Genomic DNA, 26,586 nt, shown 5'->3' with positions numbered 1-26,586 from the left:
GTGGTGCCTTTGTGCCTCTGGTCTACCTCTTACCTAAAGATGGAGACAGTAAGAGAATGTACCCTCTGGGTCTTGTATGGACCATGACTCATAAATCATCCATCACAGGGTTGTCATGAGGGTCGATGCGGGTAACCATCACAACGGTTCAGAGTTACGGAAGCCCTTCTCAGCACGAGGTACCACTATTAGCACGGAACAGACATGAGTTTAGATTTAACCCTCATGCCAACCTTGCAAGTTGCATTTCCTATGATTAGCCTGTTTTACAGATAGGAAAGCTGAAGCATGGAAAGGCTGACTGATTTACCCTAAGTCATGCAGTTCATGAGTGGCAAAATCAGAATTTGAACCAAGTCAGGCTCCAGACTTCACTCTCATGACCATCTATGGTTGTGACAAGATACGCACTATGCTTAGGGCACTGCCTGGTGACTTAGGGTGACTGCTACGTCGTAAGGAACTGTCGGTGGTTTTGCTAAAAAGAAGCTTAATGTAGAGTGCAGTACCTATTCCTAGTTAATCAATGTATGCATAATATGCATTGTCATTTTGGGAGTCTATTACCTATTATTACATGGAATGACGGTCTATGTTGCATCAGTGACATAGGACGGCTGTGTTGGTAAATGTTAAGAAACGTTGTGTATTTCTGATTCCCACAGACACCAATTAATCGTACATCATGCGGAATACGTGAGACTGTGCTGTGGCTTGTTTGCAGGAATGGCTGCGGCTGCTCCTGCTACACCCAGGCCCAGGCACCCCCACACCAGGCTCTGCAGTCCTGTCCCAGGCCTTGGATCGGGGGTTCCCCTCTTACACTCAGGCCCCACTCATACCGGGCTCTGCAATCCTGTCTCAGCCTGGGATCTGGGGGGCTATCTCCTATACCCAGGCCCTCCACATGGGGCTCTGTAGTCCTGTCCCAGCCCTGGGATCTAGGGGTTCCCCTCCTACACCTAGGCACCCCCACACCAGGCTCTGCAGTCCTGTCTCAGTCCTGGGATCTGGGGATTCCCCTCCTACATCAAGGCCCCTCCCCCCCCAACACCAGGCTCTGAGGTCCTGTCTCAGTCCTGGGATCTGGGAGTTCCCCTCCTACACCCAGGCCTCCCCCAACACCAGGCTCTGCAGTCCTGTCTCAGTCCTGAGATCTGGGGGTTCCCTTACTACACCCAGGCTCCCCCCGACACCAGGCTCTGCAGTACTGTATCAGTCTTGGGATCTGGGGGGTTCCCCTCCTACACCCAGGCACCCCCCACACCAGGCTCTGCAGTCCTGTTTCAGTCCTCGGACTTGGGGGTTTTCCTCCAACACCCAGGCCCCCCTGCACTGGGCTCTGTCCCAGTCCTGAGAGTCAGCTGGCCTGGCAGCTGCTTTAACCTGGGGGCGGTGGGAACGACGTCCCTTTGGAGCCAAAGTCTCGGGGGCCCTGTCCCTCTGCTTCATCTCTGCGAGCGCTGATGGACCCTTGGTGACCTGGAACTCTGGGCCCCCCAAGCTGGGATGGGCCACTGCCCATCACCCGAGTCCACTGGCTCATCCCAGCTACCCTGGAGGCTGGCCACGCCCACCACGTGCGCCCATGGGGGCGGGGCCAAGCCTGACATGGACCACAGAGCTGCGAACGGCTGAACCACAGAGTCAGGCGCCACACAGTGGTCGCCCCATGGAGGCACTGGTGTCTGCGCCCCTGGGCCTTGTAGCAAGAGCTGGCAGACCTTGGTGGGGGCTGTGCTTCCCTGCCTCTGACAGCCCCGATGGCATGCTTCTCAGAGTTCAGAGTAAGGCATCTCCCCTGGAGCCAACCACCAGGGATGAGATTAGCAAACTGGCCTCAAAACAACTTATGCTGTAAACATGGTGGGTTTATAAGAAGTACTATCTTATAATAAAAATACTGCTATTTATTAAAATTACATCTCTTAACTTTTACATACCAACAGAAGTAGGAAATGCAAAAGTAGACCAATTAAGGCTTCCTTGGTGGCTCCATGGTAAAGAATCTGCCTGCCAGTGCAGGAGACACGGGTTCGATCAAGCCCGTGTGTCACAATTATTGAGCCTGTGCTCTAGAGCCTGGGGACCACAAATGCTGAAACCCAACTGCTCTAGAGGCCATCCTCTGAAACAAGAGAAGTCACTGCAATGAGCAGCCTGAGCACTGCAGCTATAGAGGAGGACCCTGCCACCCTGCCGTCGATGCTACTAGAGAAAAGTCCAACAGAGATCCAACACAGTGAAGATGAAAAATAAGTAAATAAAAAGTAGACCAATAAAACAGTAAATAAAATGAAAGTAAGTCTTCCTTTATATCCCAAGAGAGCTTGTTGACCTTGACTTCAATCGCAAGACATGCTGAGTTATTAATAACGTACTGCTTTCTTTCAACAAACAAAATTATTTTCCCTTTTTGAAATAATGGTATCATTGGAGACTTCCTGTGCTATGAATAGTGGGGAAATGCTGGGCACTATGCATTTTCTCTTCTAGTTTGTTGTAAACGAATGGGGGGTTGCCATCCGCTTTCATAAGTCATGATCCACAGTTTAAAAACACTGCCCTAGGGGGCCCACTGGAGTTCCTGGCTCAAAAACCATCAAGGAATCCTGTTAGATGGAGCTGTTTGGTGTACTAGGAAAGGGTTTTCAGGGAAAGGCTTGAGAACATTTATAGCACATGACTATCACTGATGCAAAGGCCCAGTGGCCAGAACGGGAGGGTGACAGGGAGCAGGGGGAGGGTGCCCTGTGTGTTCGGACTGCACTGCACACACTTCCAGGCTCCCCACCGACAAGAAAGACACGAAGCTAGAAACAATTCCAGTCGGGCAGGTCACATAAGACGAATCTTGGAGAAAGTGATTTATCCGGAAGTGCATCAGGGACTGGGGATTTGTAAACTGAACACATAAATTTGGGCTACAAGGACTAGCTCAAATTGCTCATTCTTTTGGGCGAGGTCCCAGGGGATCCTCCCAAGGTCACAGTTAATTAATGTTGAGGCCAAAATGCTGAAGGCCACACCCTGCCTCCCATGAGCTCCTCAGCACAAGGCCTTTAGGTGTTCTGCATTTGCTCCTCGTCCAGGAGAAAGGAAACTCAACGGAAATGAAGCTGTGAAAGGCGGGAAAGGGGGAGTTTCTTGGATCTGAAGATCCAAATTACTCTCACTGTCCAAGTAACTCACTGCAAACCCACCTGCACGAGCAGGTGGGCTCTGTGTCCTCCAGGTACCAGACACACTGGGAGGATGCCAGACCCGCCCCAAGGGCGCTGTCACATGGCCCTGCTGGTAGGAGAAGAGATGGACAGCCCCGTCTACGGAGATTTGGGGAAAACCCCCCACCCTCCACCCTGTCCTGGCCATTCTCTGGGAGGTGGGCAGCAGCATTTGCTGCTGGGTGCCCATGCCCCTCTCCCCATCACACTGTCCTGGAAGATGGAGCTTCTGGAGACAGAGAAATGCCTGAAAAGCTTTCCTTGCAAGCACGGTGTCTACAGTTCATACAGAGCTGTGCTGTAAAAGTACCTTTTAAATCAGGATAAAATCTTACCTAGCAGGGATGAGAGAAATCGGTCTGGGAGCAATGACCTCGTCAACTCTCAGAGTGCCTTCTTATGTTATCTACAACTTTGTGATTTTTTTTTTTAAGTCATGCCATTTTAAGAAAACCCCAGCTTGTTTATACAGCTGCCCCTTCTCACCCAGAGGACCCTTCAGAGAATGAAAAGGCTTCGTGTTTCAAATCTGACTCAACAAACTTCATTTTCCAGAAATTCTCAGGAACACTTCTCCTGCATAAAATGAGGTATGTTCATGCATAGAGCTGATGACCGACTGGACAGTTTACATACAGAACAAAAAAGTCAGAATAAAAAAGCACGAGCAAGTTCTTTGGTTATCTTCAGACGTTGCCACATCTCAGGGACTTTTACAAGATAAAACTTTAGTCCAACGTCCTAAAAAGTTGTTCAGCTTTGCTTCTCTTGGAAAATTGCATCCAAAAGTGACACAGGCTCATGTTTTGCTGAGAAAGCAGCATCTTGGCTCATATGCTTCTGACATTAAGGGAAGAAGAAAGCCAGGAAGACAGGGCACAAGCCCAGTGCTGCACCCAGTTCTCACCTGGGACCATCTTCTTTGAACAAAGACCGTAAGACACCCGTGAAGTACATTTTGGTGAGGGATGGGAATCAGGAAATGACTGCTTGTCTCAAAGACAGAGGCTCACTTGCTTGTATTAAAAAACTGCCCTTTTAAAAAATGGAAAAATTTAAACTTACTAATGACTCTAATTATGATCTATTTGAATCCAATTTTCCTAACTGGAAAGCTTTGATTTGAAGACATATAACAACTTACTAAGTCAGAAATCTTTTTGCTGATGGTAAATTCTGTCTTTTTCACTATTACTTAAAAGATACTTAATCACATAACTACCTCTCAGAGGTTAATACCAAATTTCATTCAACTTCTTGGTCATGCTTAACTCTTCATCAAATACAAACAAAACCATTTTGTTCGCAGAAATATAAAATGAGGAAGCAGCATGGATTATATTACTGGATCCTCTGGGTAACTGGGGGATGTTTTCATAAATGTCTTCCTTCACAGGCCTTTTTTTCCCCTTTGGGGTCCAGCCTAACTAAATATAAAATGCAGCTTTTACCTTCCAAACCACATAATTTGGCTAACGCAACTATTAATAATAATGAAAAAAAAAGGACTCTGGACTAAAGTTAGAAAGATGTGATTCAGTATGGGTAACTATAAGACATATACATTTTTTTAAAGGACTTCCTGTGATAAATCATAATGGAAAAGAATATGAAAAGAATGGATATATATATATATGAAACTGAATCACTTTAACATACAGCAAAAACTAACATTATAAATCAACTAGACTTCAATAAAAAAATTAAAAAAAAAAACGCATAGATTAGGGAGTAACAATGAAATGAACCCCAGCAGACTCATCAATAAACCTAAGAAAAGAAAGATGACCAGTTCTTTAGAAATGCCCCCCAACACCCACCCCAGCTGAATCTTCCTTTACATTTGATTTCCCTGTATGTTTACCACGTATCTATAGCTCCTTCAAAAGTGTGCCCTTTAGTTTTACTTTGTAACTTATTTTGATTGGAGTGTAGTCGGTTTGCACGTTGCATGGGTTTCAGGCGTACAGCAGAGTGAATCAGTTATACATGCACACACACCCACTCTCCTTTAGATCATTTCCCCACACAAGTTGTGGCACTGAGCAGAGCTCCCCGTGCTACCCAGGAGGTCCGTGATGGTTACCTATCTTACATATAGTGGTGTGTGCATGTCAGTCCCAATCTCCCAGCTTATCCCTTCCTAGCCTCCTTCTCCTTCGGTAACCTAAGCTTGTTTTCTACATCTGTGACTATTTCTGTTATGCAAATAAGTTCATTTGCATCATTATTTTAGATTTCACATGAGTGACATCATATGATACTTATTTTTCTCTGACTTCACTTAGTTTTTAAATGTTGACTAACAAGCATTTTGGAGAAGAAAATGGCAACCCACTCCAGTATTCTCGCTGAGAACATCCTACGGACAGAGGAGTCCAGGGGGCGGGGTCCCAGTCCATGGCACCTGAAAAAGTCAGACACGACTGAGCACAAGCATTTATCTTGTCGTGTAAAGAAAAGGCCAACTTGCCACTGTCAGAAAACACTTGAGCTTCCCCAGGTGTTTACCAAAGTACACAGGGGTCCTGAGTGGTCAAGGCTGCAAGGTCTCCTGGGAAATCTGGGGCTTCTGGTTGGGTGGGGGCTCATGTGGAGGGGCTGAGCACAGGCAGGAGCGGGAGAGCTGGCCAAAAGACCTGACAGTGTCTGCGTCTGTCACGTGACTGCTTTGAAGTTTAACCCGGCTGACTTTCGGCTCTCAGCTCTGGGTCAGATCAGAGCACATCCACGAGCAGGCACACGCGTGCTCCCAGCTGATCCCGCAGGCAGGGATGGGGGTCAGGCCAAGCAGAGATGCGACCTGGGTCAGTTCACCTGCCTCCCTCATCATCTGTCGTCAGGGCAGGAGATGGGCTCTGGGCCTGAGCTCTGAGTGGGGAACGCAGCACTGTGTCTGCCCTCGTCACATCCCAACGCGGCCGTGCCCCGTTGGTGCCCCCAGCTCTGCTCGCCTTTGCTGTCGCGCTCCTTCCTGCCCCGCGTCTTGCTCCGGCCGGTGAGTTCTCTCGCTGCCAGGAGCACACCCTGCAGACAGGTGGTGCAGGGCAGTCCTTGAGGCACGCAAGTCTGACAGATCCCGAGTGCCGCTCTGCGTGGAGCCAGAGGCTCGCCTGGGGTCCGGCTCTGCGCTGGAGGTCACATCACAGCAGCACGTGGAAGGCCTGCCTCACCCCTGTGTGCTGTGAGCCTGCTCAGAGGCCCGGGCTCTCTGATCCAAATACTGTTGTGCGTCGAGGCAGCCTCCTCGGGTGTGGGGTGATCATAGTCTCGTCCCGGGCCCTGTGACTTCACATGACGCATGGCCATCAGTGTGTCTAGACACATTGTGCGTTCAGGGTCCCTTCAGTCTGGACACTGACTGCCTCCAGTTTGGGGAATAAACATAGTATCTCACTGATAATCCCTCCCCTTCATCCTCGCCTCCTGCAATCCTAGTTGCGAATGTGCGGTCCACCCGGGTGGGTCTCTACCGTCTGATTTTCATTCCTTTTCTCTCTTACATCCCTCCTCTGTCTTTTCCTCCTTCTTTGTCAGACATTTTCCCACCTTTTGTTTCTGTTCCCAGTCTTTTCATTCCACGAACTCCTCATTTTCTGAACACCCTCCCCTCCTCCCAGCTCTTGTATTTTTAGTTTTGCTTCCTGGATGCGCCGATTCTCTTGTCTCTCTGATGATAGCGGTGCTGTTTCACAATTTCTCTTAGTGCATCTGCTGCCTCCACGCTGCATTCTGGGGAGCTGATCCTGCTTTTCCATACCATCCCAGAGGCCAGTTTCTCCATCTGGGTTTGATCTCTTCCCATCCTCATGGTTCTGAGCCATGTGGAAGCTCAGAGCAGCAGAGAGCACTGGGCACCCAGGCCTTCCCGTAGCTGCCTCTGTGTTGGAGAAACTCCTGGATTGTCACAGGTGGGTTTTTCTTCTTTCGGGGTGTTCCAATTGCCCAGAGAGGAGCCCCAGCATCTCGGCCTAGCCGGCCTTCCCAGGGCCAGGGCAGTGGGTCATGGGGGGAGGCAGGTCTCAGGTCCTCAGAGTGACGGGGTCCTTCTGTCTCCTGCTTCAAGTCTTTCCCTCACTCCCCAGACATTAAACCAGACTTTCTTGGTTCACAAGACCCTAAGTGTCTCAGCAATATTTCATGGTGTTCCAAACCAAAAGATGCAGTGACAGTCTTGTTTGCTAAAGTAGTTCTTATCAAGAATGTAATAATATCTAGGTCTTAAGAAGTTACTGTTTTTAAAAATACACATAAGTTGAAGGAAAATATCAGTATTTTATTCTTAAATCACCATGATCACTCATGTGTGTATGAGTGTATGTGTGTATGTGGACCTGGACCATGGCACAACTCCTCCTAGAGTCATGCTGGACCAGTCACCCTCCTCTCATGTCCACGCTAGACCCCCCACCCTCCACTCACGTCCACACTGGACCCCCCACCCTCCTCTCACATCCATGCTGGACCCCCCACCCTCCTCTCATGGACTCCCCCCCCCTCACGTCTACACTGGACCCCCCACCCTCTTCTCATGTCCACATTGGACCCCCCACCCTCCTCTCGTGGACCCCCCACCCTCCACTCACGTCTACACTGGACCCCCCAACCTCCTATCATGGACACCCCCCCACGCTCCTCTCACATCCACACTGGACCCCCACCTTCCTCTCACAGTCCACACTGGACCCCCCACCCGCCTCTCACATCCACACTGGACCCCCTACCCTCCTCTCACGTTCACACTGGACCCCCCACCCTCCTCTCACGTCTACACTGGACCCCCACCCTCCTCTCATGTCCACGCTGGACCCCCAACCTCCTCTCATGGTCCACGCTGGACCCCCCCACCCTCCTCTCACATCCACACTGGACCCCCAACCTCCTCTCACGGCCACACTGGACCCCCCACCCTCCACTCATGTCCACACTGGACCCCCCCCACCCTCCTCTCACGGCCACACTGGACCGGCCACTCTCCTTTCATGTCCTCACTGGTTTGCATGTGGGACTTGCTCTTCATCACACACACACCAAAAACTCAGTTTCACAAAATTCAAAGGACTGATGCTGAGGCTGAAGCTCTGATACTTTGGCCACCTGATGTGAAGAGTCGACTCATTAGAAAAGACCCTGATGCTGGGAAAGACTGAAGGCAGGAGGAGAAGGGGGCGACAGAGGATGAGATGGTTAGATGGCACCATCAACTCAATGAACATGAGTTTGAGCAAGCTCCAGAAGATGGTGAAGGACAGGGAAGCCTGGTGTGCTGCAGTTCATGGGGTCACAAAGTACTGGACATGACTGAACAACTGAATAACAACCACCATATTACCGAAGAGAACATAGAATGATCTAACATTGTGAGGCAGAGCCGTCTCAAGCCAGCAGTCCTTATCTATATGTCAAGTCTCACTGTTTTGTTGAAAATATCCACCATCTCCAGCACCTCTGTTGGCAGGTGTGGCGCATGGGGTGTCTGGCCACACAGTTTGGGAACCACAGGCTTTATCCAACCCACTTTTGTTTAATCTATCATCTTAACCTGGAACTGTATTCAAACATCCTCACAGTCACCCTCTAACCACTCAACACCTCACTTCATGTAACAAAATATAATTCATTCACATGTTGACTCAGGATTCCATTCTCGGGAGCTAGGAAGGTGAGTAGCCCTGGTGAGCAGAGAGCCACACTTTCTCAGGCACCACCTCCCAACCAATAAGACAGGTTTTTGGAGTTTGGATTTTGCATGCCATGAGACAATGCTGCAGGAGCAACTCAGCACAGTCTGTGGCCATTTCCAGCTGAGTCAGGGCCTGCTGCTGACAGCCGTCACGCAGGTCTTCTGTGCCCTGCTCCCCTCCTTCCCCCTCCCTGCCCCCCATACACAGGTCTCTGAAGGACTCAACCAGGATAAGGTCAGCATGTTAAAGAGGCTGGGGCAGGCTCTCTGAGAGACATGTGGGTCCTGAGCACACTGACTGCTGTGGACTGAGCTGCTGAGGAGATGGGGATGCAGGCAGACCTCTGTCTAGACAGGAAGGCAGTGGAGACACATCAGACTGACGCAGCACAGGAGAGACGAGAAAAACCTGCTTCCGTTGTGTAATGTAACTGGAGGGAATTGGCTATTTCCTTCTTTATCTAAACATCTAACCCCTCCAGGGGCTGCGTCCAGGGACCAGTGAATTTCAGTTTCATTTCCAGGTCTTATCTTACCCAGGAATAAGAGAAAGGAAGGAGAATGAAGAGAAGAGAAGAAGGGACATACAAATAAGTGAGGGAGCAAACGGGGAAAGAAAGGAAGGGAAGAGGCCAGCCAGGGAGGACAGCACAAGAGTGCGCGGGTCAGGAAGTGGGGCGAGGCTGGATGCATTCTGAATCTCAGCCATCTTTCATCTTGGCATTTGGAGACCACCCTCAACCTAGTCCTTTAACAAAATTTATCTCCTCTCCATGGAACAGTGGCTAAAAAATAGCCAGGGGGGAAGTCAGTTCCTACATACATTCCAAAAGGCTGAAGAGCTCACAGGTCTGTCCATGGGATGAAGCTATCCATCCAGTCATTTAAGGAAAGTAGAAGGTTCAATACAAGTTGAGTTTTGTACCCTGGAAGCATCAGTCAACTTCAAGGGCAATGTTAGACCTCCGCCTCCCAGTAAAGGAATCATAATCATATGTGGTTTTGTCAGGCAAGCCAGGACACTGCTCAGCTACAAATATGTGTTAATATTTGCTTGTTGTGAAGTTCTAACTCAACAGCTCATGTAAGCAGTCACTTGGATTGTTGTTCATGTTTATGGATTTTATGTAATTCTCCATGCCAAGGGTAGACTCCTGAAGCCAAATATTGTAATAGTCCTCCATGAAAGAAAGGAACAATCCAGCTGTGTTGTGAGGAACACAATTGTGGAGGAATTACAGAGGTCAGAGAAGACTAGTTGTGTTTTTTTCCATAAATGATGACTATATATGTGGTTTGCCTTGCGCTGACAGATTTGCTTGAAATACTGTTCGACCAAAAAAATACTGATACTTGTCTTCAGCAAATGCTATTATTGTGGTTGGAATGAAGGAATCTGTATTTCTAAATGCTTCCAGATCAAATCGAAGGGAAAAGAAAAATAGGAAACTTGAGTGAGCACAGAAAGGGCAGACTTTTCGATACGTTCCGAGGATGTGCCGATTATAAGGAAGGCCTTCCGTATCCTGCTCTCCCTGGCATGACCTGTCACTAACCCAAAGGCGTTCAAGGACATTCTAGAGGTCAGACTACCCTATGAAGCTGCTCAGCACTGGTTTCACTAAATAGTTCAACCAAATTCTAGAAGCAAAACAGCAAACATAACAGACAGGCATGTGTGTTGTGTGAGGGGTGGGAGTGTGTGGAGTTTCTCTCCCTCGTCACCAAATCCTTCTTAGTTGGCATACTGTTTTCAATTTTCAAACACACACGTACTCAGAAACTGAGCTATGCAATTTCTAACCAGTGTTTTGAATTTTCATATGATGCTTAGTTTATGATTTTCCAACACAGATCACGAAAGACATTTAATAAATCATATCACCTGTGTAGGTGATGACAATGGATAAAACATGATGAAAGAAGTTACATGAATTCAAACAGAATTCAAACACAATGAAAGAGTTGCATGAATTCAAACAGAATCCAAAATACAACCTCAAAAGCACTCTTAATCCATTTCACCAGAAATACTTTCAGAATGTTTGGCCCAAGACTTTAGTTTTATTTGTAAATAAATAAAGTATCAAGAGATAACCTTCTCCATAGATTTGTTCATACAAACTTTCTTGTGGGTAACGGAGAAATTTGATTCCTGTGTTTATATCCATTCATCTAGTCTATTTAAAATAGCAATGTGAGAGATGTGCCCTAACTCCCATAGGGTTTCCACACCAGTTCACACAGGAGACTGAGCCTCAGAAGTTCCCTCTATCAGGGAACAGCATGATCATTAAACAGCATCAGTTTTATATGAAACCATGTCACAGACAAAATATGCAGTTGTGTTTCCGTAATTTGGAAAGTGACCACAGCACCTGCTGTGGGGACTATACATGTGGGCGCTGGGTTGGGAGCAACGCAGAACAAGAAGGCATCACATCAGCGTTTGCAGAGCAGAGAAAACAAGAAACAAAATGAAAAGACAACCCGAAGAACTGGAGGAAATATCTGCAAACAAAGCAACAGATAAGAGATTAATCTCCAAGATATACAAACAGCTTATGCAGCACAATGCCAACAGAACGAACAACCCAATCAAAAATGGAAGACCTAAACAGACATTTCTCCAAAAAAGAGATGTCCAAAAAACACAGGAAAAGATGCTCAGCATTGCTAATTATTAAAGAAATGCAAATAAAAACCACAACGAGGTATCACCTCACACTGGTCAGAATGGCCATCATCAAAAAGTTTACAGACAAAAAATGCTGGAGAGGATGTGGAGGAAAGGGAAGCCTCCTACACTGCTGGTTGGAACGTAAACTGGGGCAGCCACTATGGTGAGCAGTTAGGAGGTTCCTCAAAAAACTAAAAAGAGAGCTACCAAATGACCCAGCAATCCCACTCTTGGACGTATATCCAGAGAAAACCGTAATTCAAAACGATACCCGCGCCCCAGGGTTCACTGCGGGACTATTCACAATAGCCAAGATATAGTACTGGTTAGTACTTTGGTTGCTCAGTCATATCCAACTCTGGCAACCTCGTGGGACTATAATCTGCCAGGCTCCTCTTTCCATGGGATTCTCCAGGCAAGAATACTGGAGTGAGTTGCCATCTCCTTCCCCAAGGGATCTTCCTGACCCAGGAATCGAACCTGGGTCTCCTGCATGGCAGGCGGATTCTTTACTGACTGAGCTACAACGGAAGCCCAAGAATGGTAACAACCTAAATGTCCACTGACAGAGGAGTGGATAAAAAAAGATGTGGGGCGTACATTCAGTGGAATATTAGCCACAAAAAGAATGAAATAATGCCGTTTGCAGCAACAAGGATGGTCCTAGAGATTGTCATACTGAGTGAAGTAAGTCAGACAGAGAAAGACATCGTATGATACTGCTTATACATGAAATCCAAATACATGGTATGAATGAACTGATTTACAAAATAGAAGTAGAGTCACAGGTGTAGAGAATAATCTTATGGTTACGAAGGGGAAAAGGGGGAAAGGGATAAACTGGGAGACTGAGACTGACATGTACCCACTAGTACACATAAAACAGTACACGTAAGGACCTGCTGGATAGTGCAGGGAACTCTACTCAGTACTCTATCATGACCTATACGGGAAAAGAATCTAAAAAAGAGTGGATATATGTGTGTACTGTGCTTAGCTGCTCAGTCGTATCTGACTCTTTGAGACCCCATGGACTGTAGTTTGTGAACATATAGCTGATTCACTTTGCTGCACAGCAGAAACTAACAGTATTGTAAATCACCTGCTGTCCAGTAAAGATTTAAAAGAAAGTGGAAGGCATCAGATCCACTCCAGTCTCCCCTCAGGGTGCTCTGAGCATCCCTCATGGCTGGATCCTAACTGGCTCACATTCTGCTCCTTAGGCCCTCTGCTGGGGTATGACAGCTTCGGGACCAACCGCGGCCTTTCTGACCAGGAGGCTCCAAGCTCTCCAAGGAGGGTCAGAGCCGAGTCTGGCTCCTGAAAGACGCAACCGTGGTGAAGCACAGACATATCATTCCTACCCTTCAGCAAGAAGACTGAAGCCTGTGACGTCACTGCTGGGAAAAACACTGAGACAGTGTCCTCCAGGAGGACCTGCTAGGAAACACGTGACAGAAATCTCAGCTTCTCTTTAGACGTCAGTTTTGTCTGTGAGAAGACAGGCGAGAATGAGAAGAGTGAGGCAGGGCAGGAGACCCGGATCCTGGAGCACACGGCTCTGATGAGGCCAGGGATGTGTGAGTGAGACACCGCAGGCCGAGATGCCGTTACCCTGCTGCAGCACAGGAAGTGTTCATGGCTCAGGGCGCACATGCGGAGAGCCTGGGGTCACTCTGCTGACACCTCAGGACACACAGAGACCCTGCGGTCACTCTGCTGACCCTCAGGACACACAGAGACCCTAGGGTCACTCTGCTGACCCTTAGGGAGCATAGAGAGACCCTGGGGTCACTCTGCCGACACCTTCAGGCTGCTCTCGCAGGAGACGCATCCCAGGCTGCGGTCTAGCTGGTGGTGTCTTCTGTTCAGGACAAATGTTCCGCATCTTAGCAGCATGCTTTTTTATCTCTAGCTTAGTTTGCTTTCTGAGTATAAAAGACCATGGTTTTAAAAGCCTTAAGTCACTGAGCCCGATCTCCTTGTCTGAAAGGAACTTAATGTTTCACTAATAAAACAACTGGATGTAAAATGCAGTGTGCAGACCCCAAAATAAAGAAGATATTGTCTGTAAGGGGGTTTCACATTTCCAGGGAACTGCAAAAACATTGTTCTGCATGTGGTTTAAAACGGAAACAAAGAACTATTGAAACTGAAGATACATTAGCAGAGAGAAAAAAAGAAAAAGCTTCTTACCAGGTTCAGCTGTGGATCGAGGTTCTGTTCCCCACATGAGAAAAAAAGAAATCAAAACAGAGCATTAGAGTCAGTTTCCGTTCATACTAAACCTGCCCATCCTTTCCTGTGACCTTGTCTAGGACATGTCTGCAGAAACACTGCAGACAAGCCCCATCGTACAAGAAAGAGGGATGGTAGATCAATTTATATTCCCATAAATAAACTAAAATTCCCTTAACAGCTCTCACTAGCAAGGTTTTCATCTGCAGTTCACAGAAGGCTCAGAGCCTCCTAAGATGACTGGCCCAACTTTGAATTCAAATGTGGATTTGCGATTTTGAGGAAGAAGAAAACAAAACCTCAGTCAGGGCGTGTGAGGGCCCACAGCCAGCAGGATAGCTTTAACGTGCTGGAGCCCACGTCCCCTCACTCTGAGATCACAAACCTATGTACCTCACACCACTGTCCATAAACAGATACACAACCAGGCCTCCTGTACAGCACAGGGTCCTCTACCCCATACTCTGTAGTGACCTATATGGAGCAAGAGTCCAAAAGAGGATGGATGGATGTATGCTGTGCTTAGTCACTCAGTCGTGTCCGACTCTTTGCAACCCCATGGACTGTAGCCTGCCAGGCTCCTCTGTCCTTGGGATTCTCCAGGCAAGAATACTGGAGTGGGTAGCCTACCCCTTCTCCAGGGGATCTTCCCAACTCAGGAATCAAACTGGTGTCTACTGCATGGCAGGCAGATTCTTTGAAATCTGAGCCACCAGGGAAGCTCGGATGTATGTATATGTATAGCTAAATCACTTCGCTGTACACTTGAAACTAATTCAGTATTGTTAATCAACTACATTTTAATAAAAATAAAAATTAAAAAATATCTAGAGGGGTGGTCTGGGGTGGAAGGTTCAAGAGGGAGGAATAAAAAAAATAATTTAAAAGTAATAAAATCCCCCCAAAAAAAGGAAACAAAGAAGAAATCCACGCATGTCAGTGACTAAACCCTTCCTGGTTCTCCTGGACCGGAGACAAGGACCTGGTCAGACCTGGGGGTGGTGTTGTGGGCAGTGTTGTGAGGGGGCCCCTCTCCTTACTTTTCTGCAAGATCCGGAAGTCCGGTGAGTCCTGGATCTCGCTGCCTTGTCGGAACCAGCAGACCTGCAGCGGGGGTGTGCCACGCACACGGCACTCCAGCACGACCACCTGGCCCTCGGACGCACAGATGTTCTGCAGCTCCTGAAACACCGGGACACACCCGTCAGGTCTGGGCTCACACAGCCACAGAGCACGGCCTCATGACACAGAGGAACACTTCCCAAGCTCAGAGGAGCAAGCACAGGGTGTGCACCATGTCCACGAACCCCTCCTCAGGTCAGGAGAGCACTGTATCCCCGGTGATGAAGTGCGGGAGGTCTCGGGGCCCGCTCTGCAGTGCACGGGCTCCATCACCCATGGAACTTCTCAGTGTCGGCGTGACCTGTCTTTATCTACATGAGGATGCACTGGTGCAATGCACCCATGCTCCATCTGGGGGTAGAATCCTGGGGGACCAGACAGGAGGGGAAGAAGATGCCACGTGTCCACCAGAGGCGCTCGCCAGGCTCCTCTGTCCATGGGATTCTCCAGAGAAGAATACTGGAGTGGGTCGCCATGCTCCTCTCCAGGGGATCTCCCCAACCCAGGGCCTGAACCTGGGTCTCCCATCTGTGCCCCAAGCTCCGACCTTCCCCCAGGACCCTCCTCTGTCCACCAGCGTCCTGGGGCAGCTGCACCAGAAGGAGGGGTGGCATTTCCTCATCTGCAGGTTCTTTTGTGTTTTTAATACTTAAATTTATTTTTAATTAAAGGATAATTGCTTTACAATATTGTGTTGGTTTCTGCCAAATATCAACCTGAGTCAACCATAGGTATAGATGTACCCCCTCCCTCTTGAACCTTCCTCCCACCTCCCTCCCCATCCCACCCTGCTAGGTTGTCACAGAGCCCTGGTTTGAGTTCCCTGAGTCACACAGCAAATCTCCCACTGGCGATCTATTTTACCTGTGGTAGTGTATATGTTTCTACACCTCTCTCTCCCCTCATCTGACCCTCTCCTTTCTCCCAGACCTGCTCCCTGGGTCCATAAGTCTGTTCTCTATGTCCGTGTCTCCATTGCGGCCCCACAGATAGGTGCACCAGTACCTCTTTCCAGATTCTATTCACCTGCAGGTTCTGAGCAAAATAAAACGGGAGCACTTCCCCCACCTGACCTTCCGTGCCTCCTCCCCCTGACCAGCACTGTCACCCTGGTGCTCCACCCACTCCAGCTCCAGACTAATAAACTTTTACAGCCCAACAGACCAGAAACGAGTGTGGCTTCATAGATGCAAAGAGCTGACGCTTGTAAACCGGCTACTGAAAACCAAAGGAATAACTGGCCCTTCCAGGTGCCTCCCTTGCCTTCTTCCCCTGGCCATGGGCCCACTGAAACTTTCTACTACCTACGTGTGTGCCTACAGGGTATAGCATCTAATAAAGGACATGTACAGCTCTTGAAGGAAGTCAGATACAATAAATGATTATGCATAGAACCAAAGGAAACAAATTCACACTAGGAAGTATGCTTTTTTTTTCTTGTTTCCATTTTTGCTTTTTATTTTACATTTTCCTCAAGAGATGGCCAATGGTATGCTGGGGAAAAACAGATCCTGCACCAACTGGCCTCCAGTGCGTGGGCTCTGGCCCCGTGGAAACCCTGGAAGTCCACAATGTGCACAGAAGCAGGGAAGTCTAATGTACTTGGTGAGAATTTTGGTGCCAAAGGCCTTTTTTGGTAAACGAAAAGGTGAATATTATTACCTACTTCTGAGTCCATTCTCTCTTCATTCTTAGTTTTAAATGTAGAAAAGTTTCTGGTTTTAAATTGACTTCCACTTTCTGATTAGTCCAGAGAGCAGTATTTCGCAGATCAGCAGGGAAGATGTTGCCCTCGGGGTCCAGCTAGTAAGGATGGAGTCATCGATGTCCCCAGTGTGTCCAGGGAGCATTCACAGCACCTTACAGATGCTTCACAAATACTCTTCACGTGTGAGCTTCCAGACACCTAGGGGCCTCTAGTTTCCTCTTAGGATTGTGCATACTGTTCACACTGGAAAATCACAAAGGTAGGACCTGGGTAGAAACGAGGCACGTCACACACACAGGTCTCCGTAGTTTTCCAAGGTCTGCCACATGGCTCCTCCTGAGTGAGCTGCTTCTCCTGACCAAAGCCACATCAGCACGGCTGACGTCAGAAGGCTGGTCTGGGGCCCTGGGGGTTTGAGGTCCACAGGAGGGCATCGTGTGCTATTGGGTCCACCTGGTACCAAGTCTCCCTGCAAGGTCCACGGCTCCAGGGAGAAATGCCACTGGGGGGGCCGCTCTCCTGGCCCCGAGCGTGTCCCTGGGGCCCATGAGCTGCTGCCCCACCAGGTCGGCGGCCCCGGCTTCAGCCCCAGGGACGCCCACCAGGGGCGTGGGGGGACACGGATGGAGGTGCCCAAGGACTGGCAGAGCCCAGGCCCCCGAAGGACGGAGCAGGGCAGGGAGGGGCACCGCCCCCAGGAGAAGGGTGCTGCAGGCATCCGTGAGGAGGGAGAGGCCCGCACTGCAGGTGGGGACAGCCACTCTGCTGTTTGCGAGTTAAAAACTCAAGCTTTAGAAAAACGTGGACTCCTGGTTTCCTTCTCTATTAGGCTCCGAGCACGCCTCCTGGCTTCCTTTGGGGTGAAGGGGACACTGTGCTGGGGTCTCTGCCCCAGGAGCTGGGCTACGCTGCTGGGACAAGGATGGGCTGGGGCTGGCCTGGAGGAGTTCTGCAGCCCTGCGGGAGGAAAGGGACATCTCAGGTCCCTCTCTGCCAGGTGCCCCAGGACAGGTGTGACACCTCAGCCCGGAGGTGCGCGGGGCCCTGGCTCCAAAACCAAGAGCGTTTCGACAACTCAGCAGGTCACACAGATTTCACGGATGGGGCTGCGTGTGAACAGCTCCTGAGCGCCACGCAATGTTCGTGCCGGCCGCTCTGTGAAGGACTTCTGCTTTGGGCATGGACGGACGGATGCCCCTGCGCCGTTATCCCAACACCGCTGTTCACAGGCGGGACGGGACTTTTTCCTTCTTCGGGTATTTTATCCTGGGTAGGGGGAGGTAGACCCTCACCGGTGCTGTCGACAACCCTCATTCATTGACTGTGTCCTCCCTGAACACTCTGCAGGAAGAGGTCTTTAACCAAGCTGGCTGCAGGCTGGCTTAGGAGGAAGCATCACTCCCTGGACGAAGACAGAGACTCTTCTCGGCTGTCTTGTGGAAGATTCACAGATCTCAGATAACGGACCACAGAAACCACTGTCATGTTCGTCTTCCGTTACTTGGGGTTGATCCTGTGAGGTGGCTGAGGCCGGGGCCCACTTCTGAAGAACCTACCCTGCCCTGGGAGCCTCGTGTTGCTGGGGCATCTTGTGGGTGCTCTCGGGGCCTCATCTGTCTGTCTGTCCAGGCTTGAGCCAGCCCTGCCATCCTGGCGTTCTGCTCTAGGGAGTCCTGACATCTCAGATCCTAATACCATCTCAGCCTGCCCCTGCAGGAGGACCCCGGCTACTCTCACCACTTTCTAAGCCACAAAAGATTTAGAATCAGACTGCCAAGTTCAACAACAAACGTAGATAAAAACGAGGATCTGTTGGAATTTGAGCTATATTACACTGAACTTAGAGACTGGCCTGGGGTGCACAGACATGGGGCACCTCTTCAACTGTGCCTTTTAAATATCTTTCAGTCCAAAAAATGATACAAGTGAACTTACATACAAAATAGAAATAGACCCACACACTTAGAAAACAAACTTTACTGTTACCAAAGGGAAAGGGGGGGTGGATAAATTAGGAGATTGGGACTGACATGTACAGACTACTGTCTATATAAAATAGATAACCAACAAGAAGCTACTGTATTACACAGGGAACTCTACTCAATATTTTTTAAAACTTTATAAGGAAAAAGAATCTAAAAAAAAGTACACACATAACTGAATCACTTTGCTGTACATCTGAAACTAACACAACACTATAAATCAACTCAACTCCAATTATAAAATGTATAATTTTCTCAGAAAGAGGTGGGGAGGAGACAGAGGAGAAACACCCCATGGGACCATTTCTGAGCTTAGCTGACCAGCTGACCAATGTCATCATGCCTGGCGATGCAAAACACCCACTGAGACAAGCTGAAAATCTGTCAGTTGTTTCTTAAACCATCTACAAACCTTTTGGTTTCCCAGGTTCCCATCCACCATTCTGTCTTCTCCCGTGCACTGTTTGGTTTTCCCAGTCTATTCTGACTTCTATCAGGCCCAGCTTTCTCAGACCTTTATATGATCACGGTCACACAGCAGCTGTGCACTGAGTATCTGTTTAGCCCCACAGGTAACCTCGGTAAGAACCTGTTCATCACTTGTTTTAATGTTTAAAGACTATACATGAGGCCACAGGGGAATGGAATCAAAGCCCAGAGCAAACTCAGGATGAGACGTGCAGGTGCCTGACCTTGGTGAAGACGGGCGGGAGGCAGGCGGCAGCGGGTCCATCCGGCCGGCAGAGGAACAAGGTGGGGCTGGGGGCCTGGAGGGCAGAGGCACGTGGGTCAGACTCGGAACACACAAATCACGAAAAGACGGACCACACAGGCGCCAGCATGGCCACTGACAGGGCTAAGCATTCACTGCTCACCTGCCAGTGCCTACATAGCAAACGCTAAACAAGTCCAATGGTTCACAGAATGGTTTCTGCAAATCCCACTCTGCTTTGGGGGTTAACAGGGAGTTTCTATTACACATGCCACCTTGAGTGACTTCTACTGCTTGACCCTTTCCTCGTGTCTCATCTCAGATGTGCTTTCTCTACAGTTCACATTCCCAACATACCACAGAGTACGTAAGAGCTAGTCGCTCAGTCATGTCCGACTCTTTTGCGACCCCATGGACTGTAATCTGCCAGGCTCCTCTGTCCACAGAACTCTCCAGGCAAGAGTACTGGAGTGGGCTGCCATTCCCTTCTCCAGGGGATCTTCCCAACCCAGGGATCGAACCCGGGTTTCCCTGCGCTGCAGGTGGATTCTTTACCACTGAGCCACCAGGGGAGCCCTGTAATTTGTAAAACACCCATGGGCGCTGGCGCTCAGTGGCTGGAGGGTACACTGATGTTCGTTAGACAGACTTATGACTCAAGAATGAGCTCACATTGCAAAAGTCTTGGGTTTACAGATGCCCATCATAGCACCAAGGCTAAGTATCACATTTGATTTAGAGACATCTAGATTCTAATTTTTTACATAAAAAAAGCTTCAGGTCTTCTGTGTTTGCAAAGTGAATTCACTACAATGACCCAGTCGTGGGTACTGTTGTTCTTCTTGGATAAAGCAGTCATACGATGAAATGAAAGCAGGATGAAAATGCACAGTGAAGTGAAGGAATCTGAATATTCCTGTATTATCTGTTAAGCTCTCAGAGGACACGTGGACTTCTGAGCTCTATCAGGTGGACTTTGTGGATAAGGTGGACTTTTCTCATTATCTGCTTTGTTTTAAATGAGCTAATGAATTTGGCTACATGGAAGATGGCACACATGTGAGTGAGAATCAAGCAGTAACAGCCAAGACAGATACCACTTTATCAGAGTATTAGCTTCGAGAAAAAGAAATTCCCAAAGGAAACACAGATGTTGATTAATCAGTGGTATGTCTCAGATTAAAAATTATTTTTAGTGCATTAAAAGGAAGAACTTAACTTATCATTGTCTTTCCTCCCAGTTGTGTGTCCATTGAGGAGATATTTCAAGGGAGGACTAGTTGGGGTCTTGACGCTAAAGAGCCTGATTCCCCTCGGGCTGTGGATAAGGCTCACCTGCTGAACAGGGACTGACAGAGGCTGGATCACAGCTGTGGTCACTCCTGACTTTGGAGATGATGATCCAATGGTCAAGGACACGGAAGTGGTTTTCTTCTGAGCTCTGGAAAGTAAGGAGTGAAGACTTGGGTCAGAATTTCCTAAGAAGGAATTATTCTTTGAAACATTTCCACAGAACAGGCCAGTTTCTTTATGTGTGCTCAATCTGCTTCAACTGTAACTGCTTCAGAAATGGGGACCCACAACCCATAGTTAGAACAGTGGTGCTCAGTGTATATTCAGACGGTCCCCACAGTCATCAGCAAAATAAACACACAGATGAAAGTAGCTCATGAACTATGTATCTCAGCTCTTATTAGAAAGCAGAAAGTATTGAACTGGAAAATCCTAAGAGAAAAGATAATACTTAGAAGAGCCCAGTCTATAGCAGTAAGCAGATAATGTTTAGGAAATGTTTAGGACCGGGCATCTATATTTAATTCAAAGTTCTGGTGGTTGGTTTTCAGTACAGCAACTGCTCTTCGTTCCAGTTAACCATTGTGTAAAGTTGAGAATGTCTTGGACTGTGGTCTTTTCTTAGTGCATAAAAGTTAAGAGTTGTTTCTAGGCCCAATTTTGCTAAGTCACAGGCTATGTAATCTCAAGTGAGTCATGTAACTTCACTAAACTTGAGATCCTTGTCTGAATGCACAGGTAGCAGAGTGTGTGATCTTATTAAGAGCCCTTTAACACAAATGCTCAGTTAGCACTCAAGTCATGTTTCTTTGCCACCCCATGGACTGTAGCCCACCAGGCTCCTCTGTCCATAGGATTCTCCAGGCAAGAATACTGGAGTGGGTTGCCATGCCCTCCTACAGGGGATCTTCCCAACCCAGGGATCAAATCCATGTCTCCTGCATTGGCAGGTAGATACTTTACCACTCAGCCACCAGGGAAGCCCCCTTTAACATGAATGGTCAGTGATAATTTGATACTGAATGGCTGTGATTGTTATGTATATACTAGTAAATCAAACATATTAGTACAGTCTCAAATTCATGGAGTTTTCTACAAAATCTTGGTAGCTTTTATCTTTGCAAGATAATTAAGATCCTAACATATTACTAATAATCCCTATGTCTTTGTAGGGAGAATTAAATTTTGAGATTTTCATGACATGATCTAACTGGAGATACACTTTATCCAAATGGAAATCCATTTCTAGCCTAATTAGATATTTTCTAATTTATGTGATAAGTTGTCATTTACATTTTAGTAATGATTTAAGTAATTTTCTCTCAGTGTGACTGCTCCTTCTACACATTTATAAGCAGTCAGCTGTCCTTGGAACTAACGTTGTGGATGGTTAGACTTTGGGACACAGATGATGAAATGCAGGTTTCAAAGTTCAAAAGTCAAAGACTGTGTTCCAGGTTCAAGCCTCTGATCTCTGACCGACATCAGCTGACCTCTGCCTTCAGTGCACAACACGAGTGGCGTCACTGGGCGCAAGTCTGCTGACACTTTCTACTTCACTGACGGGATCGTATACACTTACTGTGGCATGGCTCCAGGTTTTGATCTGAAAGCTAAACTTTCACTGTCAGAGTCTGTTGAACTGGCACCTGAGTGGAAAAAAAAAATAACAAACATGTAGGTCTATAACCTATTAACAAATAACAAAGATCTATACCCGCTTCCAAGGGCAATATTCTTCATTCAGACAGTAACATACAGAGTCTTACTTTGAAATAGAGAATGTTTCATACCATTTTTACTTAGGCTATTTTTTCAGATAATCAGTTTAAAAAAGAAATACTGAAAAAGTTTTCTTCAAGTCAGCATGTGTTTCGTGTCAGATTTATTATTGGTTTCATTTTTGTCCCTTTGGGCATTGTAACCATACTTTTAAATGGCTTAGAAACTATGGAATCAATGTGTGTGTGTCTGTGTGTAAAGAAAGCCATGGTCTTAAACTTCAGCTCTTTCCAGCAGATTGCACGGTAGCAGGAGCAGTATGTGTGCTCAGTCGTGTCCGACTCTTTTGCACCACCATGGAGTGTAGCCCACCAGGCTCCTCTGTCCATGGGATTCTCCAGGCAAGAACACTGGAGTGGGCTGCCACTTCCTCCTCTTAGGGGATCTTTCCAACCCAGGGACTGGACCTGTGTGTCTTGTATCTCATGCATTGGCAGGAGGAATCGTTACCACTGTGTCACCTGGAAGACCAGATTACACGGTGTGGATTATCAATACCTTCACTCATTAATGAGGAGATGCTTTCTGACTCTGACCAGCTGGAACTTGACTGTGGCTTCACTCTTGAATGGGGGCATCTCTAGTTTGGATCATACCCTCCCAAGTTCATTTGCTTCATTGCTGTGTTTAAATTAAGGGTCACCTCATTGGGTTTTCAAGCCAAAAGGCAGGTTGTACTTAGATTTTAATACTCATGTATTTTGTGACAAGAGATTTTAGGTGACATTTAGAATAACTGTGATGGTTAGAAGTACATTCTTGATCATTCCTTTATGAGACATATTTAACACGAGTTATTTAAATTATCTATTTAGAATACCTTAAAGTAAAATAATATATGCTTATAGAAAAGTAAACCTGGGAAAGATTAAAGGCAAAAGGAGAAAGAGGCAAAAGAGGATGAGATGGTTAGATGGCATCACTGACTCCATGGTCTTGAATTTGAGCAAGCTTTGGGAGACAGTGAAGGACAGGGGAGCCTGGGGTCCTGCAATCCATGGGGTTGCAAAGAATTGGACACGGCTGAGTGGCTGAACAACAACAGGAAAGTAATCAAGCAGCACAGAATTGTGTGACGTCAAGAGTGCACACCAGGACATCACGTCCCTGATGCCATCCTGCATTTGCTAACAGTCTGGCTGTAATTTTCAGATAAACTGAGTGTATTAACAAGCGTACAGTGGACCGCCCTGTTATCAGTGGGGGATACATTCCAAAACTCCAAAACCATCAGCTCAGTTGCTCAGTCGTGTCCGACTCTTTGCGACCCCATGAATTGCAGCACCCCAGGCCTCCCTGTCCATCACCAATTCCCGGAGTTCACCCAAAATCATGTCCATCGAGTCGGTGATGCCATCCAGCCATCTCATCCTCTGTCGTCCCCTTCTCCTCCTGCCCCCAATTCCTCCCAGCATCAGAGTCTTTTCCAATGAGTCAACTCTGTGCATCAGGTGGCCAAAGTACTGGAGTTTCAGCTTTAGCATCATTCCTTCCAAAGAAATCCCAGGGCTAATCTCCTTCAGAATGGACTGGTTGGATCTCCTTGCAGCCCAAGGGACTCTCAAGAGTCTTCTCCAACACCACAATTCAAAAGCATCAATTCTTCAGTGCTCAGCTTTCTTCACAGTCCAACTCTCACATCCATACCTGACCACTGGAAAAACCATAGCCTTGACTAGACGGACCCTTGTTGGCAAAGTAATGTCTCTGCTTTTGAATATGCTCTCTAGGTTGGTCATAACTTTCCTTCCAAGGAGTAAGCGTCTTTTAATTTCATGGCTGCAATCACCATCTGCAGTGATTTTGGAGCCTCCCAAAATAAAGTCTGACACTGTTTCCACTGTTGCCCCATCTATTTCCCATGAAGTGGTGGGATCGGATGCCATGATCTTCGTTTTCTGAATGTTGAGCTTTAAGCCAACTTTTTCACTCTCCTTTTTCACTTTCTTCAAGAGGCTTTTGAGTTCCTCTTCACTTTCTGCCATAAGGGTGGTGTCACTTGCATATCTGAGGTTATTGATATTTCTCCTGGCAATCTTGATTCCAGCTTGTGATTCTTCCAGCCCAGCGTTTCTCATGATGTACTCTGCATAGAAGTGAAATAAGCAGGGTGACAATATACAGCCTTGACGTACTCCTTTTCCTATTTGGAACCAGTCTGTTGTTCCATGTCCAGTTTTAACTGTTGCTTTCTGTTGACCTGCATATAGGTTTCTCAAGAGGCAGGTCAGGTGGTCTGGTATTCCCATCTCTTTCAGAATTGTCCAGTTTATTGTGATCCACACAGTTAAAGGCTTTGGCATAGTCAATAAAGCAGAAATAGATGTTTTTCTAGGACTCTCTTGCTTTTTCCATGATTCAGCAGATGTTGGCAATTTGATCTCTGGTTCCTCTGCCTTTTCTAAAACCAGCTTGAACATCTGGAAGTTCACAGTTCATGTATTGCTGAAGCCTGGCTTGGAGAATTTTGAGCATTACTTTACTAGCGTGTGAGATGAGTGCAATTGTGCAGTAGTTTGAGCATTCTTTGGCATTGCCTTTCTTTGGGATTGGAATGAAAACTGACCTTTTCCAGTCCTGTGGCCACTGCTGAGTTTTCAAATTTGCTGGCATATTGAGTGCAGCACTTTCATGGCATCATCTTTCAGGATTTGAAATAGCTCCACTGGAATTCTATCACCTCCACTAGCTTTGTTTGTGGTGATGCTTTCTAAGGCCCACTTGACTTCACATTCCAGGATGTCTGGCTCTAGCTGAGTGATCACACCATCGTGATTATCTTGGTCATGAAGATCTTTTTTGTGCAGTTTTTCTGTGTATTCTTGCCACCTCTTCTTAACATCTTCTGCTTCTGTTAGGTCCATACCATTTCTGTCCTTTATCGAGCCCATCTTTGCATGAAATGTTCCCTTTGTATCTCTAATTTTCTTGAAGAGATTTCTAGTCTTTCCCATTCTGTTGTTTTCCTCTATTTCTTTGCATTGATCGCTGAGGAAGGCTTTCTTATCTCTCCTTGCTATTCTTTGGAATTCTGCATTCAGATACTTATATCTTTCCTTTTCTCCTTTGCTTTTTGCTTCTCTTCTTTTCACAGCTATTTGTAAGGCCTCCCCAGACAGCCATTTTGCTTTTGCATTTCTTTTCCGTGGGGATGGTCTTGATCCCTGTTTCCTGTACAATGTCATGAACCTCCGTCCATAGTTCATCAGGCACTCTATCTATCAGATCTAGTCCCTTAAATCTATTTGTCACTTCCACTGTATAATCATAAGGAATTTGATTTAGGTCATACCTGAATGGTCTAGTGGTTTTCCCTACTTGCTTCAATTTAAGTCTGAAAACCATTAACAGCACCAAACCCAGTCAATGGTATTTTTCCTATACAGACATACCTAAGATAAAGTGTAGTTTGCAATTTGGGCACAGTAAGAGTTGAACAACAATAACTAATGGTAAAACAGAACAACTGTAACAGTGTAATTATATTACAGTTATAATAACGACAACGGTATATGACTATGGTACCTCTCTCTCGTAAAATATCTTATTGTATAAATCTAATGCCTTCACATACTGGGTGTAAATTTTAGGGTTTGAGACATAATAGCAAAACAATGTGGATTTCTTTTGCCTTCTTCACTACCTTATGGATTGAAGGTCATTCTCACCATCCATCTTGGTGACCTCAGCATATGGTTTTCTCCCCTTTTCTCACTAACTCTCACCTTTCACTTAAAGGAACCCTGCGTGGCTTCCCTGTGGCATGTCCAAACTGCTAGCATCACTCCCCTGATGCTGTGGGGCCATTTTTAGTAAAATTATGGTCAGTAAACACAAGCCCTGGGCCCTCAGCCTGACAACCTCGGTGACTGACAGGCGGGACAGGGATAACTCACGGCCCAGGGGCCGAAGCTGAGGTGAGCAATCTCCTCAACCCTGCTCAGACGGCGCAACATTCAAAAGTGGTCAACTGTTTACTTATGGAACTCCCTGTTTAATATTTTCACACTGCAGCTTTCACTTTCCCTGAGACCTCAGATGAGGGGAGACTGTATATCTGTGCACATATTTGCACAAACAGAATCACACTACATGTGTCTCTGCAGTTGGCTGTCTGCCTGCAGTCAGCAGCTTCTCAGCTGTTACTGAGGGTGAGCGCCCT

At 47.3% G+C, this 26,586-nt stretch overlaps 1 protein-coding gene across 5 annotated transcripts in view; it reads right to left on the bottom strand.

The window, feature by feature from the left end:
- PALLD (palladin, cytoskeletal associated protein) overlaps nucleotides 1-26,586 on the bottom strand; it is a 368,664-nt gene that overhangs the window by 178,442 nt on the left and 163,636 nt on the right. For all 5 annotated transcript variants that reach the window (XM_025281296.3, XM_025281294.3, XM_025281295.3 and 2 more), the window contains exons 4-8: nucleotides 22,225-22,291; nucleotides 20,685-20,790; nucleotides 19,330-19,404; nucleotides 14,866-15,007; nucleotides 13,784-13,807 (exon numbers count right to left, since the gene is read on the bottom strand). In XM_025281296.3, coding sequence (XP_025137081.3) covers nucleotides 13,784-13,807; nucleotides 14,866-15,007; nucleotides 19,330-19,404; nucleotides 20,685-20,790; nucleotides 22,225-22,291 — 414 coding nt within the window. The remainder of the gene's footprint in view (nucleotides 1-13,783; nucleotides 13,808-14,865; nucleotides 15,008-19,329; nucleotides 19,405-20,684; nucleotides 20,791-22,224; nucleotides 22,292-26,586) is intronic.

The sequence above is a fragment of the Bubalus bubalis genome, chromosome 3 (genome assembly GCF_019923935.1).
Source record: "Bubalus bubalis isolate 160015118507 breed Murrah chromosome 3, NDDB_SH_1, whole genome shotgun sequence".
Taxonomy (NCBI): Eukaryota; Metazoa; Chordata; class Mammalia; order Artiodactyla; family Bovidae; genus Bubalus; species Bubalus bubalis.
This window is presented reverse-complemented; position numbering and strand designations above follow the sequence as displayed.